The following is a 17,923-nucleotide window of genomic DNA, read 5'->3' as shown; positions in this document are numbered from 1 at the left end:
GTTCCCAGTAAGCTATTATTTGTCAAGTCACACTTTGACAAGTACCTAGTCTTTACAATCTGATATGTAATCTCTAAGTAAAAACATAGTGTTATTAGGTTTTCAATTCATACATGCACTGGTTTTTCACAAACAAGACATGTTTAAACATCACTTTTTGATCAGTGGATGGCTGTAGGCAAGCTCTCAAAATAATATACTTGTCTTAGTCTTGTCTTGTTAAGATGCCTAAGGAAGGATACTTTTTATGTTACTGATAAAAACAATTTTGAGGGAAGGGCTAATACCACATTCTTAAAAAATCTTGCGGACATCTTGACATCTTCCCCGAACCTTGAAGGTTTGCAACAAATTTCCGAGACCGCTGGCCTGCATAAAGTAAAAGCTCTGCTAGATGGATTTAAGGAAGGTCAAGAAGACCTCAAAGAATCATCAAGAGAAACCTATAAAAACTTTGTGATGAATGAAGAAAATTGTGACTAAAGACTGGTAAAAGGAGACCAGAGAATTACCACCAATGTGATGGCTATTTAAGTTGGGATCTCACCTTATTCAGCATTTTCAGTTTGGCCTCAGCAAACTTTCAGCTGGATTAGTGTCCTAGTGTTTTGTGAAGACCAGCTGCTTCAAAGGGTTGATCTTTCTACCAGTCTTTTTTAAAAAATCATTTTATTGGGGCTCGTACAATTCTTACCACAATCCATACATACATCGTGTCAAGAATATATGTACATTTGTTGCCATCATCATTCTCAAAACCTTTGCCTTCTACTTCAGCCCTTAATATCTGCTGTTCATTTTCTCCCTCCCTCTACTCTCCCCCCTATCTCATGAACCCTTCATCATACATAAATTATTATTTTGTCAAGTTACACTGTCTGACATCCTCCCCCCACTCCCCCCCTCCCCATCTTCTTCTCTGCTGTCCCTCCCCCAGGGAGGAGGCTATACATAGATTCTTGTAATGAGTTCCCCCTTTCTAGCCCATATTCTCTCCACCCTCCAGGAATTGCCACTCTCACCACTGGTCCTGGAAGAGTCATCTGTCCTGGATCCCGTGTTTCCAGTTCCTATCTGTACCTATGTACATCCTCTGGTCTAGCCCGATTTGTAAGGTAGAAATGGGATCATGATAGTGGGGGGAGGAAGCATTTAAGAACTAGAGGAAAGTTATGTGTTTCATCGTTGCTACCCTGCACCCTGCCTGGTTCATCTCCGACCCACAACCCTTCAGTAAGGGTTGGCTGCCAATGGGCTTTGAGTCTCCACTCTGCACTCATCCACATTTTCAATATGATTTTTTGTTCCTTATTGCTTGATACCTGATCCCTTCAACAGCTCATGGTTATACAGGCTGGTATGTTTCTTCCATGTGGACTTTGTTGCTTCTGAGCTAGATGGCCACGTGTTTATCTTTGAGTCTTTAAGACCCCAGACACTGTATCTTTTGATAGCTGGGCACCATCAACTTTCTTCACTACATTTGCTTATGCACACGTTTGTCTTCATTGATTGTATCAGGGAGGTGGGCACCCACTGATATGATTTTTAGTTCTTTCATGTCTGATAACTGGTCCCTTCTGCAACATGTGGTCAGACAGGCTGGTGTGTTTCTTCCATGTGGGCTTTGATGCTTCTGAGCTAGATAGCCACTTGTTTATCTTCGAGCCTTTAAGACCCCAGACACTATATCTTTTGATAGCCAGGCACCATTAGCTTTCCCGTTTGCTTATGCACACTTTTGTCTTCAGTGGTCGTGTCAGGAAGGTGGGCACCCACTGATTTGATTTTTAGTTTTTGATGTCTGATAACTGGTCCCTTCTACACCTCATGGTCAGCCAAGCTGATGTGCTTCTTCCATGTGGGCTTTGATGAGTATCAGCTAGATGGCCTCTTGTTTATCTTCAAGCCTTTAAGACCCCAGATGCTCTATCTTTTGATAGCCAGGTACCGGCAGCTTTCTTTGCCACATTTGCTTATGCACACATTTTTCTTCAGCAATCGTGTTGGGAAGATGTGCAGCATTCTGGAATACCAATTTAATAGAACAAAGTGTTCTTGCATTGAGTAAGTGCTTGAGTTCTACCAGTCTTTTAAGACTCAAACTAGAAACCTTAGTTTCCCATATTCCACCCCTGGTCTTCCCCCATCAGACTTCTCTTTGTTACCCAAACTCAAAGAACATTGAAAAACAAAAGCAAAAAACACCAAACAAGGTGAATCCCTCGAGAATAGCCAAACCGCCATTTTGATAGGTGACTTTTCAGGGAAGGTATAGAAAGGTGGGAACACTGCCATTGTTGCTGTTGGTAGATGACTTCATGTCAGTTCCAACTCACAGAGATTCCATGTACAACATACAGAAATGTCACCTGGCCCCGTGCAATCCTCACAATTGCTCCTAGAGTTGGGCCCACAGTTGCAGCCACTGGGTTAATCCATCTTATTGAGCGCCTTCCTCTTTTGGTGGCCCCCTACTTTACCAAGAATGATATCTTTCTCCAGTGGCTGGTCTCTCCTGATAATAAGTCCAAAGTCCATGAAAGGAAATACCACCATCCTTGCTTCCAAGAAGCACTCTGGCCGCGCTTCTTTCAAGAGGAAGGCCCTCAGGGAGATGGGGTTGACGCCATGGCTTCAACAATGGGTTTAAGCATAGGAACCATTGTGAAAATGGCAGGGTTTTGATCCTTCGTGCAGAGTCATGATGGGTTGGAACTGACTCGATGGCAGTTAACAACAGAAACAATCCTGATGCTGTATTCTTCCAGCTGTTACGATGATTTGCTTAGTACACAGATTGAGTAAGTATGGTGAGAGGATGCACCCTTTATGAGGACCTTTCCTGATTTTAACCCACCCAGCGTTCTCTTGTCCTGTCCCTTGATCCATAAGATAGTTATAATGTGGTAGTTACATTATCTGGTGTCAACTTGCGAAGGGGTGAGGTCTACTCTGTTAATCAGGTCGCAGCTTGATTACCTCATTTGGAGGAGCTGTGGAGATAAATAGCTCACTGGAGGCCAGACACACACAGGCTCTCTGCTTGTCTCCCTGTGAGACATTCCTGTTGACAAACCACATGAGGACACACTGATAGGGCAGAACCCTGGAGCTGGAGGAGCCACGTGGAGACCCATGAGATTCTTCTAAAGCCACTGGATCCACAGACTTTCCACCCACTGGCCTGCCCTTTTCCTGTATTTGGAGTCATTGCATGTGCTGAGTGAGTCTGAAGAGGAATTTCCAGATTGTTACTGGACATATGGGCTAATATCGGATTTATGGACTTGAACGGGACTGGGCTAGGATGTTTTCTTAATGTCAATTACTCTTTATATAAAGCCCTTTCCTATACACGAGTGTCTATGAATTTGTTTCTCTAGTCTATCCTGACCAACAGATGAATTCTACAAAAGCACAATGAAATACTCTAATTCCCGTTCCTCTCAGGCTATCCATAGTTTGTTATGGTCCACACAGTTGAATGCCTTAGCATAGTCAATGAAGCACAAGTAAACATCTTCCTAGTATTCTCTACAATGATATGCCTTGTTCCACGTCTTCTTCTGAATCCAGCCCACATCTCTGGCAGCGCCCTGTCAATGTACTGCATGTAATACTGATCATACTGCTCTAAAATTTGAACATTCAATTGAGTCACCTTTCTTTGGAATGAGTACAAACACGGTTCAGCCAGGTAACTGTCTTCCAAATTTCTTGGCTTGCTGAAACATTTAAATTGGTATTCCGAAATTCTTGGAGCCTTGTTTTTGGTTTAAGTCTTCAGTGCAACTTGAACTTCTTCCTTCAGTACCACTGGTTCTTGATTATATGCTACTTCTTTAATGTCGACTAGTTCTTGGTTCAGGACTCTATATTATTTTCCATCTTCTTTTGATACTTGTTGCATCCTTTAATATTTTGCCCATAGAACCTTTCAATATTACAACTCAAGGCTTACATTTTTTCTTTAGTTCTTTTAGCTTAAGATACACTGAGGATATTCTTCCTTTTTGGTTTTCTAACTCTGAAGGACTTGCACATTTCATTATACAGGTATTTTACTTTGTCTTCTCAAGCTGCCCTTTGAACTTCTCTGTTCAGCTCTTTGGCTTAGTCATTTCTTCCATTTACCTTAGCTACTCTATGATTAAGAGCAAGTATCAGTCTCTTTTATATCCACTTTTATTTTTTTCTTTCTTTCTTGTCTTTATAATGATCTGCTTTATTCATGTATGGTGTTCTTGATAACCTCCCACAGCTCACCATGTCTTTTGTCATTAGTGTTCCATCTGCAAAATCTGTTCTTGAGATATTCATAAAATTCAGGTGGATAGACTCAAGACCATATTTTGGCTCTTGTGGGCTTCTTTTAATTTTCTTCCCTTTCAACCCAAAGTTGCATATGAACAATGAATGGTCTGTTCCATAGTCAGCTCCTGGCCTGGTTTTAGCTGCTGACATTGCGCTTCTCCATCGTCTCTTCCCACAGATGTCGTCAATTTTATTTGTGTATTTCATCTGGAGAAAGTTCATGTGTAGAATTACTTTTTGCTGAAAAATGGTATTTGCCATGAAGATGTCCTTGGTCTTGCAAAATTCTATCCTGTGATTTCCAGCTTCACTTCTATTACCCAGGCCCTATTTTCCTACTACTGTTCCTTCCCTTTATTTCCAAGTTTTACTTTCCAGTCGCCAAAAATTATCAATGTACCTTGATTGCATGTTTGATCAATCCCAAACTGGAGATGTTGGTGAAATTCTTCATTATCATCTTTAGTGGCTGGTATAGAAATTTGAATAATAGTTGTATTCACTGGATTTCCTCATACATGGGTAGGTAGGTACTTCAAGATAGATCTTAAAATGTCCCTTTTGATGATGAATGTGATGTCATTCCTCTTTAATCTCTCACCCCAGGTGTAATAAACCATATGATTTACAGATTCAAAATGGCCAATACTGCTATTGATGCATGCCGATACTGATCTTTATGTGAGGTCCATTTCATTTTGCCACTTTCTAACTTTCCTAGATTCATACTCTACATTCCAAGCTCCAGTTATTAATAAATATTTGCAGTTGTTTCTTCTCATTTAAGTTGTGCCTCAACAAAGGTCCCTAAGACTTTACTCCTACAGGCTTTACTCCAACCACATCACTATGATTAACTCTACCCTGAGAAGCTCTGCTTCAGTCAAACTGAGTGCCTTCTGAACTGAGGGGCTCACCTTCTGGCATCATCTCTGACAGTATTCTGTTGAGTCATGAAGTTTTCAGTATCTGACAATTTTTCAATGCCAGCCATAAAGCTTTCAGTGGCTGATTCTTCTGAAGTGTGGACAGTCTATTCCTTCATTGTGGTTTGTTCTGAGTTTAGAAGCTTGGCTGAAACTCGTTCACTTTGGGTAGCCCTGCTGGCATCTGGCAATACCAGCAGCACAGCTCCCAGTATCACAGCAATACATAAGCCACCACAGTATGACAAACTGACAGACAAGGGGTAGCAGACGCTGCCATTAGAACTCGTTGGAGAATACGCTGAAAAGCAGTAGCTTAACAGTTTGATATTTCTGGTTAATAAAGGTTAATAAGTCATCTTGCTATGATTTGTAGCAATACTTTTTCAAAGTCTGATTATCTCTCTTAGAACAAGTTAAGAGTCTAAGGAACCAAAAGCCATTTTACTTTTGCTACGCCTTTATATATGGGGAAAATAATTTTTCATTTAACTTGATTTAAAGGAAAAATAATTTTAGAAGTTATTTAATTTCTTTGAAAATTATGCTGTAATAACTACTCAATTCTAGAAAAGTATCAAACTCAAGTAAAGTAAATAATACATAACACGATCAGAATAACAACACAATGGAAAGACTTCTGGTTTTTTAACTCGATAAATCAATACTGATTCTGCAATAAATATGGGCTAACCTCAAAAAATATTCTATTTAATCATCCGATTCTTACACTTCATATAACAAATTACCATTATTCAAACAGTTTTTGTGCTGTTAATAAATTGGAATTCAAACTTGTTTTCCATGATTCTGAAAACCAAAATAACTAGAAAAAAGTTTTATTCAGTGGTTAATTTAATAGAATTAACAATGATGCATTCTAAAATCTTTACAGTAAACCTAAAGCTATGTGTGGAAAAAAAAAAAAGAAGCTTCATAGTGTTGGTGGTAAGGCATGGAGGTCTCTTTTGCAAAAGTGTCCAGTAATAGTATTAGCAGAATTGACTTGATGACAACTAACAACAAAATATTAAAGGACTAACAATATATTAGTTAATTAAAGGACATTTATACACTTTTGGCTATAGTCCTTATCAGCAATCATACCATATTCTTCTTGTTTATGAGCATTATATTTTAATTGCCTGTAACAGTATGTGATGTAAGTGGTAACAAACCCAGGCTAAATCGCCAATTTCTCCTCAGTGGGTCCCCTGGCTACGTGCTATAATCTACACCAGTTTACAAATCCATGTGAAGGGACCAGGCACTCTTCTAAGGCCCCTAATGCCAACTCAGTCCTACACAAACAGGAAACTGCAATCATGCGTGCTTCAAAGCAACTCCATAACATAATCTAATTCCCATAGAGGGCAGATGTGTAATTAGGCCATTTGAAAAACAATCTATATTTTTATTGGCTACTTTCAATCAATTCTTTGCATTTGCATGCTATAAAACACTGGTTCTAGAAACGTCCCACAAAAGAAAAGAATGCACAGGTTACAGGCATGGGGTATTCTGACTTTACTTGGCTTTACAGTTCTCAAGGCAAATTTTAAAAATGTTACGTTGGTTCGTAGTTTCCAAAGATGGTCACTGCAAATGTTGCTCATGCTAAATGCTCTTCCACAGCATGATTTCGTAGCTTTGGCAAGATTCAAGTGACAGTCTTTTATTTCCTGTTTATTTCTCTCATCTTTATTAAAATAAAGAGTTTAGAAAAACTCATAATGGCTACATGTTTTTGCGATACAGATCCAGACAATCTGTGAATTTGATTCTGTAGTGACATAATCATCTGGGTGGGTTCATGATTACGATGACCGACAGATTATGTATAGCAAGTGGGATGCAATGTGCTTTCTAAGGACAGGTCATAGAAAGGGATGCAGCCTTATTGGATAGATCTTAAGAACTTCAGTCACCCCGAAGACCGGCCATAGCATGTTGTGAAGACGCCACACTACAAAAAGAGGTCATGTGTAGGTGCTCTGGTCTTTGAGCCATCCAAACCCAGGCATCAGAGTATGCCTTCAGACTATTCCAGCCTTGTCTTCTAGGTTTCCAGTGAAGGATCCAAGTATCATGGAGCATAGACAAGTTATCCCCATTGGGCCCTTAGTAAAATGGCTGTTTTAACTTGCATTAAAAAGAAAGAAAAGAAATACAACCAATTTTCTGATAAGACATGTGTGTTGAAGTCAGCCCAAAAGATTCTACTAAACTACACTTTTGCTTTTAAGCATAGTGCTAAAGGAATTACATAGAACCTTATAGAGAGGCAAATGTGTTTCTACAGCCAAACTTTGGAAGCTGCAGTTTGGAACTTCCTCCTGCACAGAAACGCCCAGACTATCAAGGCAGCAGCTAGCGGGTCAGGTGAAGAGCAGATGCTGATGCTGTACGGGCTAGTACATCCTGTTGTGCACACACCTGTGCCAATTCCCTGCTCTGTTTGCTTGGGAGGAAAAAATGTGCTGAGTCAATAGACTTTTCTTTATTCACTGCTGTTTTCTAACTTTTTTTTTTTGTTTTAAACAAAAATACTGTCTACTACAGATTCATACATTTTCCACATTTTCGATTCTCTAAGGAAAACATGGGAAGTTTTCTACAGATTTTCCCTTTTAATAGAGATGAAGGTGATAAACAGGAAACCAAAGCCACCCCTTGTCGTCACTTAAGTCTGTGCGCAGGGAGGAAAACAAGGGGCTTATGCTTTTTATTGAAATGTATTTTTTACTTATCAGAAGAAAATCAAAGTCAAGCTGGCCAAAGAGCTCAGAAGCAGGTCTGAGCAGGGCTCTGGATTAGGGAGATGGGGCTCTCACGAACAGCTACGGGGTGACAGGGGAAGCCTGGGCCAGGGAACAGGTCAGTGAATCAGCAGTGGCAACAAAGAGGCCTATGGCCCACTAGGCTACCCATTTTCTTTTTCTTTTTTCCAATATACACAATGTTTGACTCTGCTTTTAAGAATAAGTAACAATAATAAGAAGAATAAATAATGCAAATACAAAGTCCTTTCTTCTTCCTTCATTTCTTTTTTTCCTTTCTTCCCTTCATTTCTGGAAAGAAGCCAAATGTCATCCATTCTTGAATCCTTCATATTTTAGATACAGGTCTACCTATAAGCCTAGAACATTCTTTAGGTAGCAAAAGTCTACTCTTCTTAAATGATGAGTCTTCTGAGAAATCTTCTCTGATCCCCGCAGCAAGTCAAATCACTTTCCTTGATAAACTACTCATGTGAACTATCACATAATTATTGACCCAACTCCTTCTCACAACCTCACAAAGAAGGTAAACAACTCTATTTCTTACTCATCTAACCACAATGTGTAGCACACAGTAGGCCTCAAAGATTTGCAATATGAAGCCATCTACACTGACTCTTAAGAGAGTTTTCTAAAACTCGTGTATTAAATTGTTGAATAACACCTCAACACCATACAGTGATTCCTTCATCAACTTTCAACTATTACTCAAAGATGGTTGTTTGGATTTTTCCTTTCTAAAAATTCAGAAACATGTTTGACTAAGTCCTTTGGGGATGAGGGATAGGTGTCGTGACTACTAATGAAATTCAACACTCCACAGAAAATGACACCCAGGCCTTTTTATCACTTTGCTGAGTGATTTTCACAGTTCCATCCCAGAATAGCTCAAAATAGACCACAGTGCCCCGAAAGCATGACCCACCTTAAAAGACTCCATATCTGAGAGCAAGCACGCGCTCTGCATACGTGCTCGGAGGTGAGCCCCCTCTGCCGAGGTGCCTAATTTAGCTAAAACCTCAGACTGCTCTTCCAGCAGATCTTCTGTCATAGGTGCCGGTTCCTGTAAAGCACAAAAGGACAAAGCTCATGAACAGCCTTTTTATAGACAAAGTAGAATGACACAAATGGAATGGAGACAATTAGATCAGCTCCAGCAGTCACAAGATATGTATTTAAAAGAATTCAGAGAGATGGGAGCTTGAGACCCTACATTAAAAAGTTACAAATTAAGAATAAATAGGGCCTGTCAGCTGCCTTAGACATGAATCCTGTTTCCCCGTGAGGACTAATGGCTGAATGAGTGGAGGAGGATTGATTCTGCTAGTCATCAAGAAATGAAGACCTAATGCAGATCGTCCAGGTGTGACTAGATTTTTATCACCACTAACGGCAAAGGAAAACAGAAATATATGTAGATAAAGTAAATGCAAATTATTTGGACCCCAATCAAAAACCCTCAGATAAATGTGTTTTATGTCAGAGGATTTGTTCTGAGTTTAGTTTCCTAAGGCATTCTAATTAGTTATTTCCATTATAAGCTGAGGATTTTCTCATTTAGGCTCAGAGATGGTATGTGTGTATATATGTATGTATGTATACACACACACATAGTGTATATATATACACACTATATATAGTATATATTTTTAAAGCAGATAAAGCAAATCTAAAGAAAGATACAGTTGTAGGATCACTAAGAGGTGATTTCAGAATTGTTCAAAGGAGCTTAGGGAAGTTCTCTGGATACTGAATTCATAATTGAAATATGAAAAACTCAAAAGTCAAGAGGCTAGCCAAAGCTTACATGCTTGCTGTTAAAACAAAAAAAAAAAAAACAAGCTCAGATATGAATAAGGTTAAGACCTAGGGAAAGAACTAGGTTAAGGGTCTAGAGCACTTTAAAATAGATTCCTTCAAAATTCCAGAGGCTTACTCAAAAGTCAGTGACCCCTACCCCTTGTTGTTGTTAAGAATCTACATAGCAGATCATACACCAACTCAACAATTTCTACAGTACAAGTCTACTAAAACTTCCGGCTGGATAATCCTTCCTGTGCAGTGCAGAATGCTGGGTAGCATCCCTGGTCCATTCCTTCTACAATACCACTCCCTCCTCTTGACAACCAAAAAATATTTCCAGGCACTGTTTAATGTCCCCTGCAGGGCAAACTTACACTCAAATGGAGCCACTGCCCTAAAGATAAGTAATGTTAAACAACACCTGTCAGAAATAAAAGTGTGATAAGGCTATGGCATTCAAAACCAAGGATTTGAACCAGTTCAAACCGGCACAGTCATGGCCATGCGCCTATGAGTTACACAGCAATAAGTCTCTTAGGCATGGTGACCTGAGTAGGAAACAGGCAGTGGAGCCCATGCCAAGATGGCAGTGGACACACATTCAAATCACTGTGATTAGTTGCGATCTTGGAGTGAGGCAATAGTTTCCTGTTTCCTACTCTAGTCAAAATGCCAGGAGCAAAAGATCTGTTTGCTGTGCAATGTATACGCTTCCTTGATCATGATTGAAAATTTACAACCGGTTCCAAGTTCTATTCAAAACACACAGCAACAAACAAAAGGATAGCATTTCTTTCTATTGTATCATTTTTGTGTTTGAAGCAAACAAATCTAAAATGGGTTATTTAAATAAAAAACTGCCCTAAGGAATACAAAGTATAATAAGCTTGCCTGGACAAGAGTCTGGCAGACAATCTGTTAGGCATATATTGATGCAATAATTCCATTTCTAGAACAGCACTGCAGCATTAGTTATAACATGACAATAAGGAAGAATCCCAATGTTCAACAATAGGAAAATGGTTTAGTATATTAAAAAATGTGAGAGAACTGATCTAAAAGTGCTTTATCACTAGGTTATGAAACCAGGACTTTTCCTTTTTCTCTACAATGAACATGTGTAAGTTCTAATTACTCAACAAGTAAAAGTATCAAACAAAAAGAATCAGAAAGACAGTATAATCTACTAGTTAAAAGCTTGGACTCTAAAGAAAATATGATCTGCGTTTGAACCCCAGCTCTGTGACCTTGGGCAATTATTTTCAACCTTTCTCTATTTTCCTCAAATGTAAATGCGTACAATACAGGGGATTCATATTATAAGTCATCCAATAGACATGGTAGAAAGCTCCTGAGGGTTCCTGAAACTGTAAATTTTACAGGAGCAGACAGGTTCAACTTTCTCCCCCAAATGGCTGGTAGATTTGAACTGACCTCCTATGGTTAGCAGCCCAATGCCTACTCCACAGGGCCATCAGAACTTATAGACTTCATAGGGCTGTAAAAGAGATATCCTAGCACATTTTCAGTAAACACTCTCCATTGAAGACCAATGACTTAAATTGCATTTGGATGTTTAAAATTAGGGAAGGTGTACACCAGTGCTCTGCTCTTTCACCACACTTATCCAATGTATACTGAGCAAACCATCTGAGAGTGGTGGGACACTGTGAAGGAAGTATCACGATTGGAGGAAGGCTCTTTAACAAGGTACAATATGCAGATGACACCACCTTTCTTGCTGAAAGTAAGGAGAACTTGAAGCACTGACTGATGAAGAGCAAAGACTGTTGCAGTATGGACTGCAACTCGATATAAAAGAAACAAAAATCCGCATGACCAGACCAGCAGATAAATGGAGAAAGGACTGAAGTTGTCTACAATTTTATCTTGCTTGGATTCACAATCAAGGCTCATGGGAGCAGCAGTCAAGAAATCAAATGTGTTACTCTGGGCAAATCTGTCACACAAGATCTCTTTAAAGTGTTAGAAAGCAAAGATGTCACTTTGATGACACTCAGGTATACCTGACCTAAGGGTATTTTTAACCATCTCAGAAGCATGTGTCAGCTAGACCACACACAGGAAGGCTGCAGAGGACTGATACATTTGAACTGTTGTTCTGGCAGAGAACATTGAGCCCATCATGGACTGCCAGAAGAACAGCTTAGGCTAAGAACAACACCCCCCTCATTGCTTCTGTATCTAAGCATCAACTCATGACCCAATCCTCATATACTTGTTTTCATGCTTCCAGGTATGTGTTATGATGTGGTCTCTTTTTAAAATGATTGTTTTATTTAAAATGTCAGTGTCCCTCATTTATGCTGTTTTCCACACAACAATCTTGTGCAATACAAAGGATACCTAAAATGTTGCACTGGCAAAATTTTATTATGTGATGTGTGACATAGTTTCTATCACCATGGCGATGATTGCCAGCCACTAGTCCGTGGACGTGAGCATAGAATATACCTTTCTGAGGAGTAATTTGTTGACTTGCAGATTAGTTTACCTATCAATCCCATGCTTCATTATCTTTTTTAAGAGCAACACGCATATATGAATGCATAATGCATAAAATATTATTATAGTACTGTTCACAGCAAAAACTTACAAAGAACATACTGGGCATTATTGAAGGATGCCGAAGTAAGTTGTGGATCGTTTGTACCATGGAATATTATACAAAAAATTTAAAAAGACATGAAATAGATCCAGGAGTAATGACAGGGAAAGATATTCAGGACATATTAGCTTAAAAGTAATACACAAAGAAAATGTTTTGAAAATGATGATGGCAACATATGTACAGATGTGCTTGACACAATGGATGGATGGATGGATTGTGAAGAGCTGATTTCAAAAAGAAAAACACCCAAGCCTAGTGATAGTAATAAAACTGTGTACAAAAAAGTAATACACTAATGCTTATGTTTTAAAAATTCCATAAAATGATATATCTGTATGCATATGTAACACTGGACACACACACACACACACACACACACACACACTACACATCAGTGTATAGATTTAGGTACAAAAAATTTATCCCAAACTGAAAATGTTTACTTCTACAGATGAATGTTGGAGCTTGATGTTTTTCTAGATTGAACTTTTTCACAATAAAACATATCCAGATTTTACTTATAAAAAATTCTGATCTTAGGTGCTATTGCTATTTTACTAATGGTGTAAAATGGCTTCAAATTATAATTTTGAACAGGAAAAAAAATACAATGGAAGGGTTTTTGGCTTTAAGTTCATATTCATGGAGTTTGTTTCTTAAATATCTGTACTCACCATCAGCTCATAAAGTAACCAATCACCTTTACGTGAGTAGTAATTATAAACTTAACTTTAACAGATTCCTCAATTTCAGACACGGTGTATCTAAAAGTCACAATGTTTATTGAGATTTCAAATCTTGACTCTTTAGATACACGCTTTCTAAGGTATTGCTCTTATCCACACTGATCGTCTGCTACTAAAACGAATGTCTATAAACAACCATATAAAAACCTAGAGTGTCCGAAAGGCACCTCGCGCCTACCTGGGTTACAGGAACATAGAGCGGTTCTCCATTATGCAGCAGGGTGAGGTTCCCATGCTGAAAAAGACGCCCCTCTGGTTTTACATGTGCCATCTCCTTGGGACCCCCTTTCTTGCCACTTTCTGGTCCATTTCCCTTCAGTTCTTCAGTATCACTTAGGCATTCAAAAAACTCCTCTTCACTGTCACTCCAGGAATCCCAAGATTTTCCAACCTCTCCCTTTTCTTTATCCGTATCTTTCAGGTGATCTGATCCAAACTGGTCTCCAGCTTTTCCAGGATATATACTAGTTACATTCTCTGAAGGACTTGTCTTTTTCCCTTCATCACGTGCCTTCTTTCTCTCAATGCAGCAATTTAACATCTTAACAAAAAGAAAGAATGTATTTCAATAAGTAACCATTAAAAGAAAACCTATGCATGCCTTGGCTATTTAATGTTATTCCCCACCCCTTTTCACTTCTGGTTTTGAACGATAGTAATGATCAGTAACCTATAGCAGTACATTGAGAGCAGAGTACGATCTATTATTACATGGACTGCTGTAACAACGCAAGTTAAGATAAAGGTAACATAGATATGCAGGCATTAAGAAATCCTACCTGTAGTTTCTGATGCAATAAACAACACCGCAGATCAGGGGCACCACTTGCTAGTCTATCAAAGAAAGTAGTAGGAAAAGGAATCTTAGTTTGGGTAAAACTACTTTATATGTGCATATTTTTCAAATTACCTTAAGTTCCAGCTAGACTGATGAGAAATAAAACCTAGATTAACATAAGGTAATGAAGTTCCAAAAATGAAGTGACTAACACTAAGAGGAGTCATATGCTCACATTTCTTTTGTCCTCCCTCATCCACAAACTACAAAAACATTAAGAGATTCCTGAAGACTTAAAGACAAACTAGGGATAGCTTTTTATCGAGACAAACTACTGTTAATAAATAGCTGCATTTTAAAATCTTTTTCGTCTATACACATGCAATACTATATTGTATAATACTACTATAAAACACCTCGAACATTTTCTGTGACATTAAAGATTCTTGGGAAAAAGATGACTCATAGTCCCATAATCTACTACAGAATCAAACCATTCTTTAATCATTCTTTGACTATTTCCCCATTACACGTTAGCTGCAAAAAAGAGCCTTGGTGGTAGAGTGGGTTATGTGCTGCCTGGGCTGTTAGCTGCAAGACAGCAGTTCAAAACCACCAGATCTTCCCAGGAAGATGCTCCCGTAACGATTTATAGTCTCAGAAACTCATCGGGAAAGTTATCCTCGCCTACAGGGTGTCTATGAGTTGGAATCTACTGTAGAGCTCAGCAGAAATTAGCTGCAGCGAATGCCTCTACCTATAAATCATCTACACGTTTCTTAACACATTTTAAGACCACATTTCCTAGAAGGGGTGAATTCATGGGCCAAAGATCAACACCTACTAATAACACACTGTATAAGGGAAATGGATATTGAAATTATTACCCTGGAATCAGAAAGTTGTTTTCCCATCTGAAACGCATTTCAAGAACAAATTCCTGCCAGAGGTGTGCTACTCCTTTTAACCCTCCATGGTAGAAATTGATCATACAGAGGCACAAAGCTAATTTGTAGGTTAAACTGTCAGATGGCGCTGATTTGAACTGATTGAAGAGATTCTAAATTGAACCAAAAAAGAACAAAACAAAACTTGTTAATAGCATATTTACAATTATGATCAGAAAGTGTTTGTGGAGCAGTATGACTCCTAAAATTAACCTATTCTACTAAAACCAGCTTTTACCAAATGTCTTATACATTATTAACTAAAATATTCGGAGGCAGTTTCCATGATCACAACTAAGGTAAAAAAAAGCTTTCAAATTTCTTTTGTGGAATTCTTAAGGTTAAACCAGTTTTTTCACGTGTTTAAAAAGCCTCTTTTAGTTACAAAAGGAGTACTGCCTGTTGTAAAAGAAACAAACAACTCCCTGCCCGACAAACCTAAACAAGATCAGACCAGTATAAACTAAAAATATAAAAGCCTCTGAATTCTCCTCTCACTCCATGGGCTTAATTTTACACCAGTAAAACAATCATTAACTTGGCATATCTCTACATGTTAATTGAAGTCTCTCATTTCTCCACTTCCCCATTTCTCCAAAGACCTGGATGAGATAATGTGCCAATTGCACAAGACTCAAAATAAGGAAAATCCGCTATCAATTCAGTTATTTTCATTGGTAGTTACATAATCTAGTGTCAACGTTAGGGTATTAAGAGTGAAGGGCTGATCCGTAGCACTACGAGGGACAGCACTGGAGGCACAGAGCGGGAACTGTGCCCCATTTAACCCCACCCCACTGGAACGAAACGCTAAAGGCTTGCAACAAAAGAGCAAGAAGAGCAATGCAATGAAGTCCTCGGGGAACACCAAAAATAGACTTTGGGGTCAGGGCATGGCACCCTATCAGACTCGACTGGAAAACACTCCTAAAGGTCAACAAATAGACCTGGAACTATTTGTAGGCTTTTCTTTTGGGGGGTGATGGTTTTAAATTTGTTGTTTTCTTTTGTTGTATTGTTTTGCTGTTTTGTTTTTGTGTTTATTATTGTCTTTGCATGTAAGATAGGTGGAATAAACAATCCAGAAGAAAATACATCGGACTTAGGGTTAGGGTAAAATAGAAAAAAGAAAAAAAAAGAAAAAAGAAATTTAAAAAAATACATCGGACCAATGGTCCAGGGGACATGGAATAGCGGCAGGCGGGAGGAAAGGAAGTGGGTGTTAACAAACCCAAGGACAAGGGAACAACAAGTGATCTAAAATTGATGGTGAGGAGGGGGTAGGATGCCTGGTAGGGCTTAATCAAAGGTAATGTAACCAAGAGGAATTACTGAAACCCGAATGAAGGGAGAACATGATAGTGGGACAAGAGGAAAGTAAAAGTAAATAGAGGAAACAACTAGGAGGAAAAGGGCATTCATAGAGGTCTAAATATAGGCATTTACATATGTAAATATATTCATACAGAACGATAAAGAAATACATCTATGACATTGGGCCTCTACTCAAATACTCCCTCAACGCAATTATACTTTGGTCTAATAACCTGGCATTCTGTGACGCTCACCTTTCCGACACAATCATCGAAGACAAAATGAGTGCATAAGCAAATACGGTGAAGAAAGCTGATGTGCCCGGCTAGCAAAAGATATAGCATCTGGGGTCTTAAAGGCTTGAAGATAAACAAGCAGCCATCTAGCTCAGAAGCAACAAACCCCACATGGAAGAAGCACACCAGCTGGTGTGATCACGAGGTGTCGAAGGGATGAGGTATCAGGCATCAAAGAACAAAAAAAAATCATGTAATTTTGAATGAGGTGGAGTGGAGAGAGGAGACTCAGCCCATCTGTAGGCAACTGGAAATCCCTTAGGGAAGGGTCGTGAAGAGAAGACGAGCCAGTCAGTGTGCAGTATAGAAATGATGAAACATACAACTTTCCTCTAGTTCCTAAATGCTTCCTCCTCCCCCACTATCATGATCCCAATTCTACCTTACAAATCTGGCAAGACAAGAGGAAACAACAAAGTCCAAAAGGAAGAAGCACACCAGCCTGTGTGATCAAGAGGTGTCGATGGGATCAGGGATCAAAGACCCAGAACAAAAATTCATATCAATGTGAATGAGGGACTGTGTGGAATAGAAACCCAAACCCCATCTGTAGACAACTGGACATCCCCTTACAGAAAGGTCACAAGGAAAAGACGAGTCAGTCAGGGTGTAGTATAGCACTGATAAAATATACAACTTTCCTCTTTTTTTTTAATGCTTCTCCCCGCCCCCACTATCATGATTCTAATTCTACTTTACAAAGCATGTACATGGGTACATATAAGAGCTGGAAACATAGGGAAACAGATAAACCCTTCAGGACTAATAATGAGAGTTGCAATACCAGGATACTAGGAGAAAGGGGGAACCGATCACAATGATCTACACATAATACCCTCCCACGGGGAGAGACCACAGAAAAATGGGTGAAGGGAGACATTGGTCAAGGTAAGACATGAAAAAATAATAATTTATAAATTATCAAGGGTTCAGGTGGGAGGGAGGGTGGGGAAGGGGGGAAAATGAGGAACTGATACCAAGGGCTCAAGTAGAAAGAAAATATTTTGAAAATGATTGCAACATATGTACAAATGTACTTGACACAATCGATGTATCTATGGATAAAAGCTGCATGAGCCCCCAATAAAATGATTGGAAAAAAAAGTGAAGGGTAGAGTCTATCCTGTCAATCAAGTCACAGCCTGATGACACCTCCTTGTGGGTATGGCCTTCTCATGAGGATTCTGGAAACTTCCCGTCTCTGTCATTTTCCTGTTGACAAGCAATGCAGAGACACATGAGGAGCTCCTTTATTTTCCTGTTGAAGAGCCACACTTGGGAGAGCCGCATGGAGACCCGCACCAGCACTGACATGCTTCTACCGCCACTGGATCCACAAGACTTTGCATCCACTGGCCTGTGATCTTCCTGAATCATTCATGTG

The 17,923-nt window shown here is 39.2% G+C and overlaps 1 protein-coding gene across 1 annotated transcript in view; it reads right to left on the bottom strand.

Moving 5' to 3' along the window:
• The window catches only part of RAB3GAP1 (RAB3 GTPase activating protein catalytic subunit 1), a 110,191-nt gene that overhangs the window by 14,771 nt on the left and 77,497 nt on the right, over positions 1-17,923 (bottom strand). Inside the window, exons 15-18 of the mRNA XM_075530295.1 lie at positions 14,870-15,042; positions 13,984-14,038; positions 13,383-13,745; positions 8,949-9,086 (exon numbers count right to left, since the gene is read on the bottom strand). Coding sequence (XP_075386410.1) covers positions 8,949-9,086; positions 13,383-13,745; positions 13,984-14,038; positions 14,870-15,042 — 729 coding nt within the window. The remainder of the gene's footprint in view (positions 1-8,948; positions 9,087-13,382; positions 13,746-13,983; positions 14,039-14,869; positions 15,043-17,923) is intronic.

Source organism: Tenrec ecaudatus, chromosome 13 (genome assembly GCF_050624435.1).
Source record: "Tenrec ecaudatus isolate mTenEca1 chromosome 13, mTenEca1.hap1, whole genome shotgun sequence".
Lineage (NCBI taxonomy): Eukaryota > Metazoa > Chordata > Mammalia > Afrosoricida > Tenrecidae > Tenrec > Tenrec ecaudatus.
Note: the sequence above shows the minus strand (reverse complement) of the source record. Positions and strands in the feature narration are given on the sequence as shown.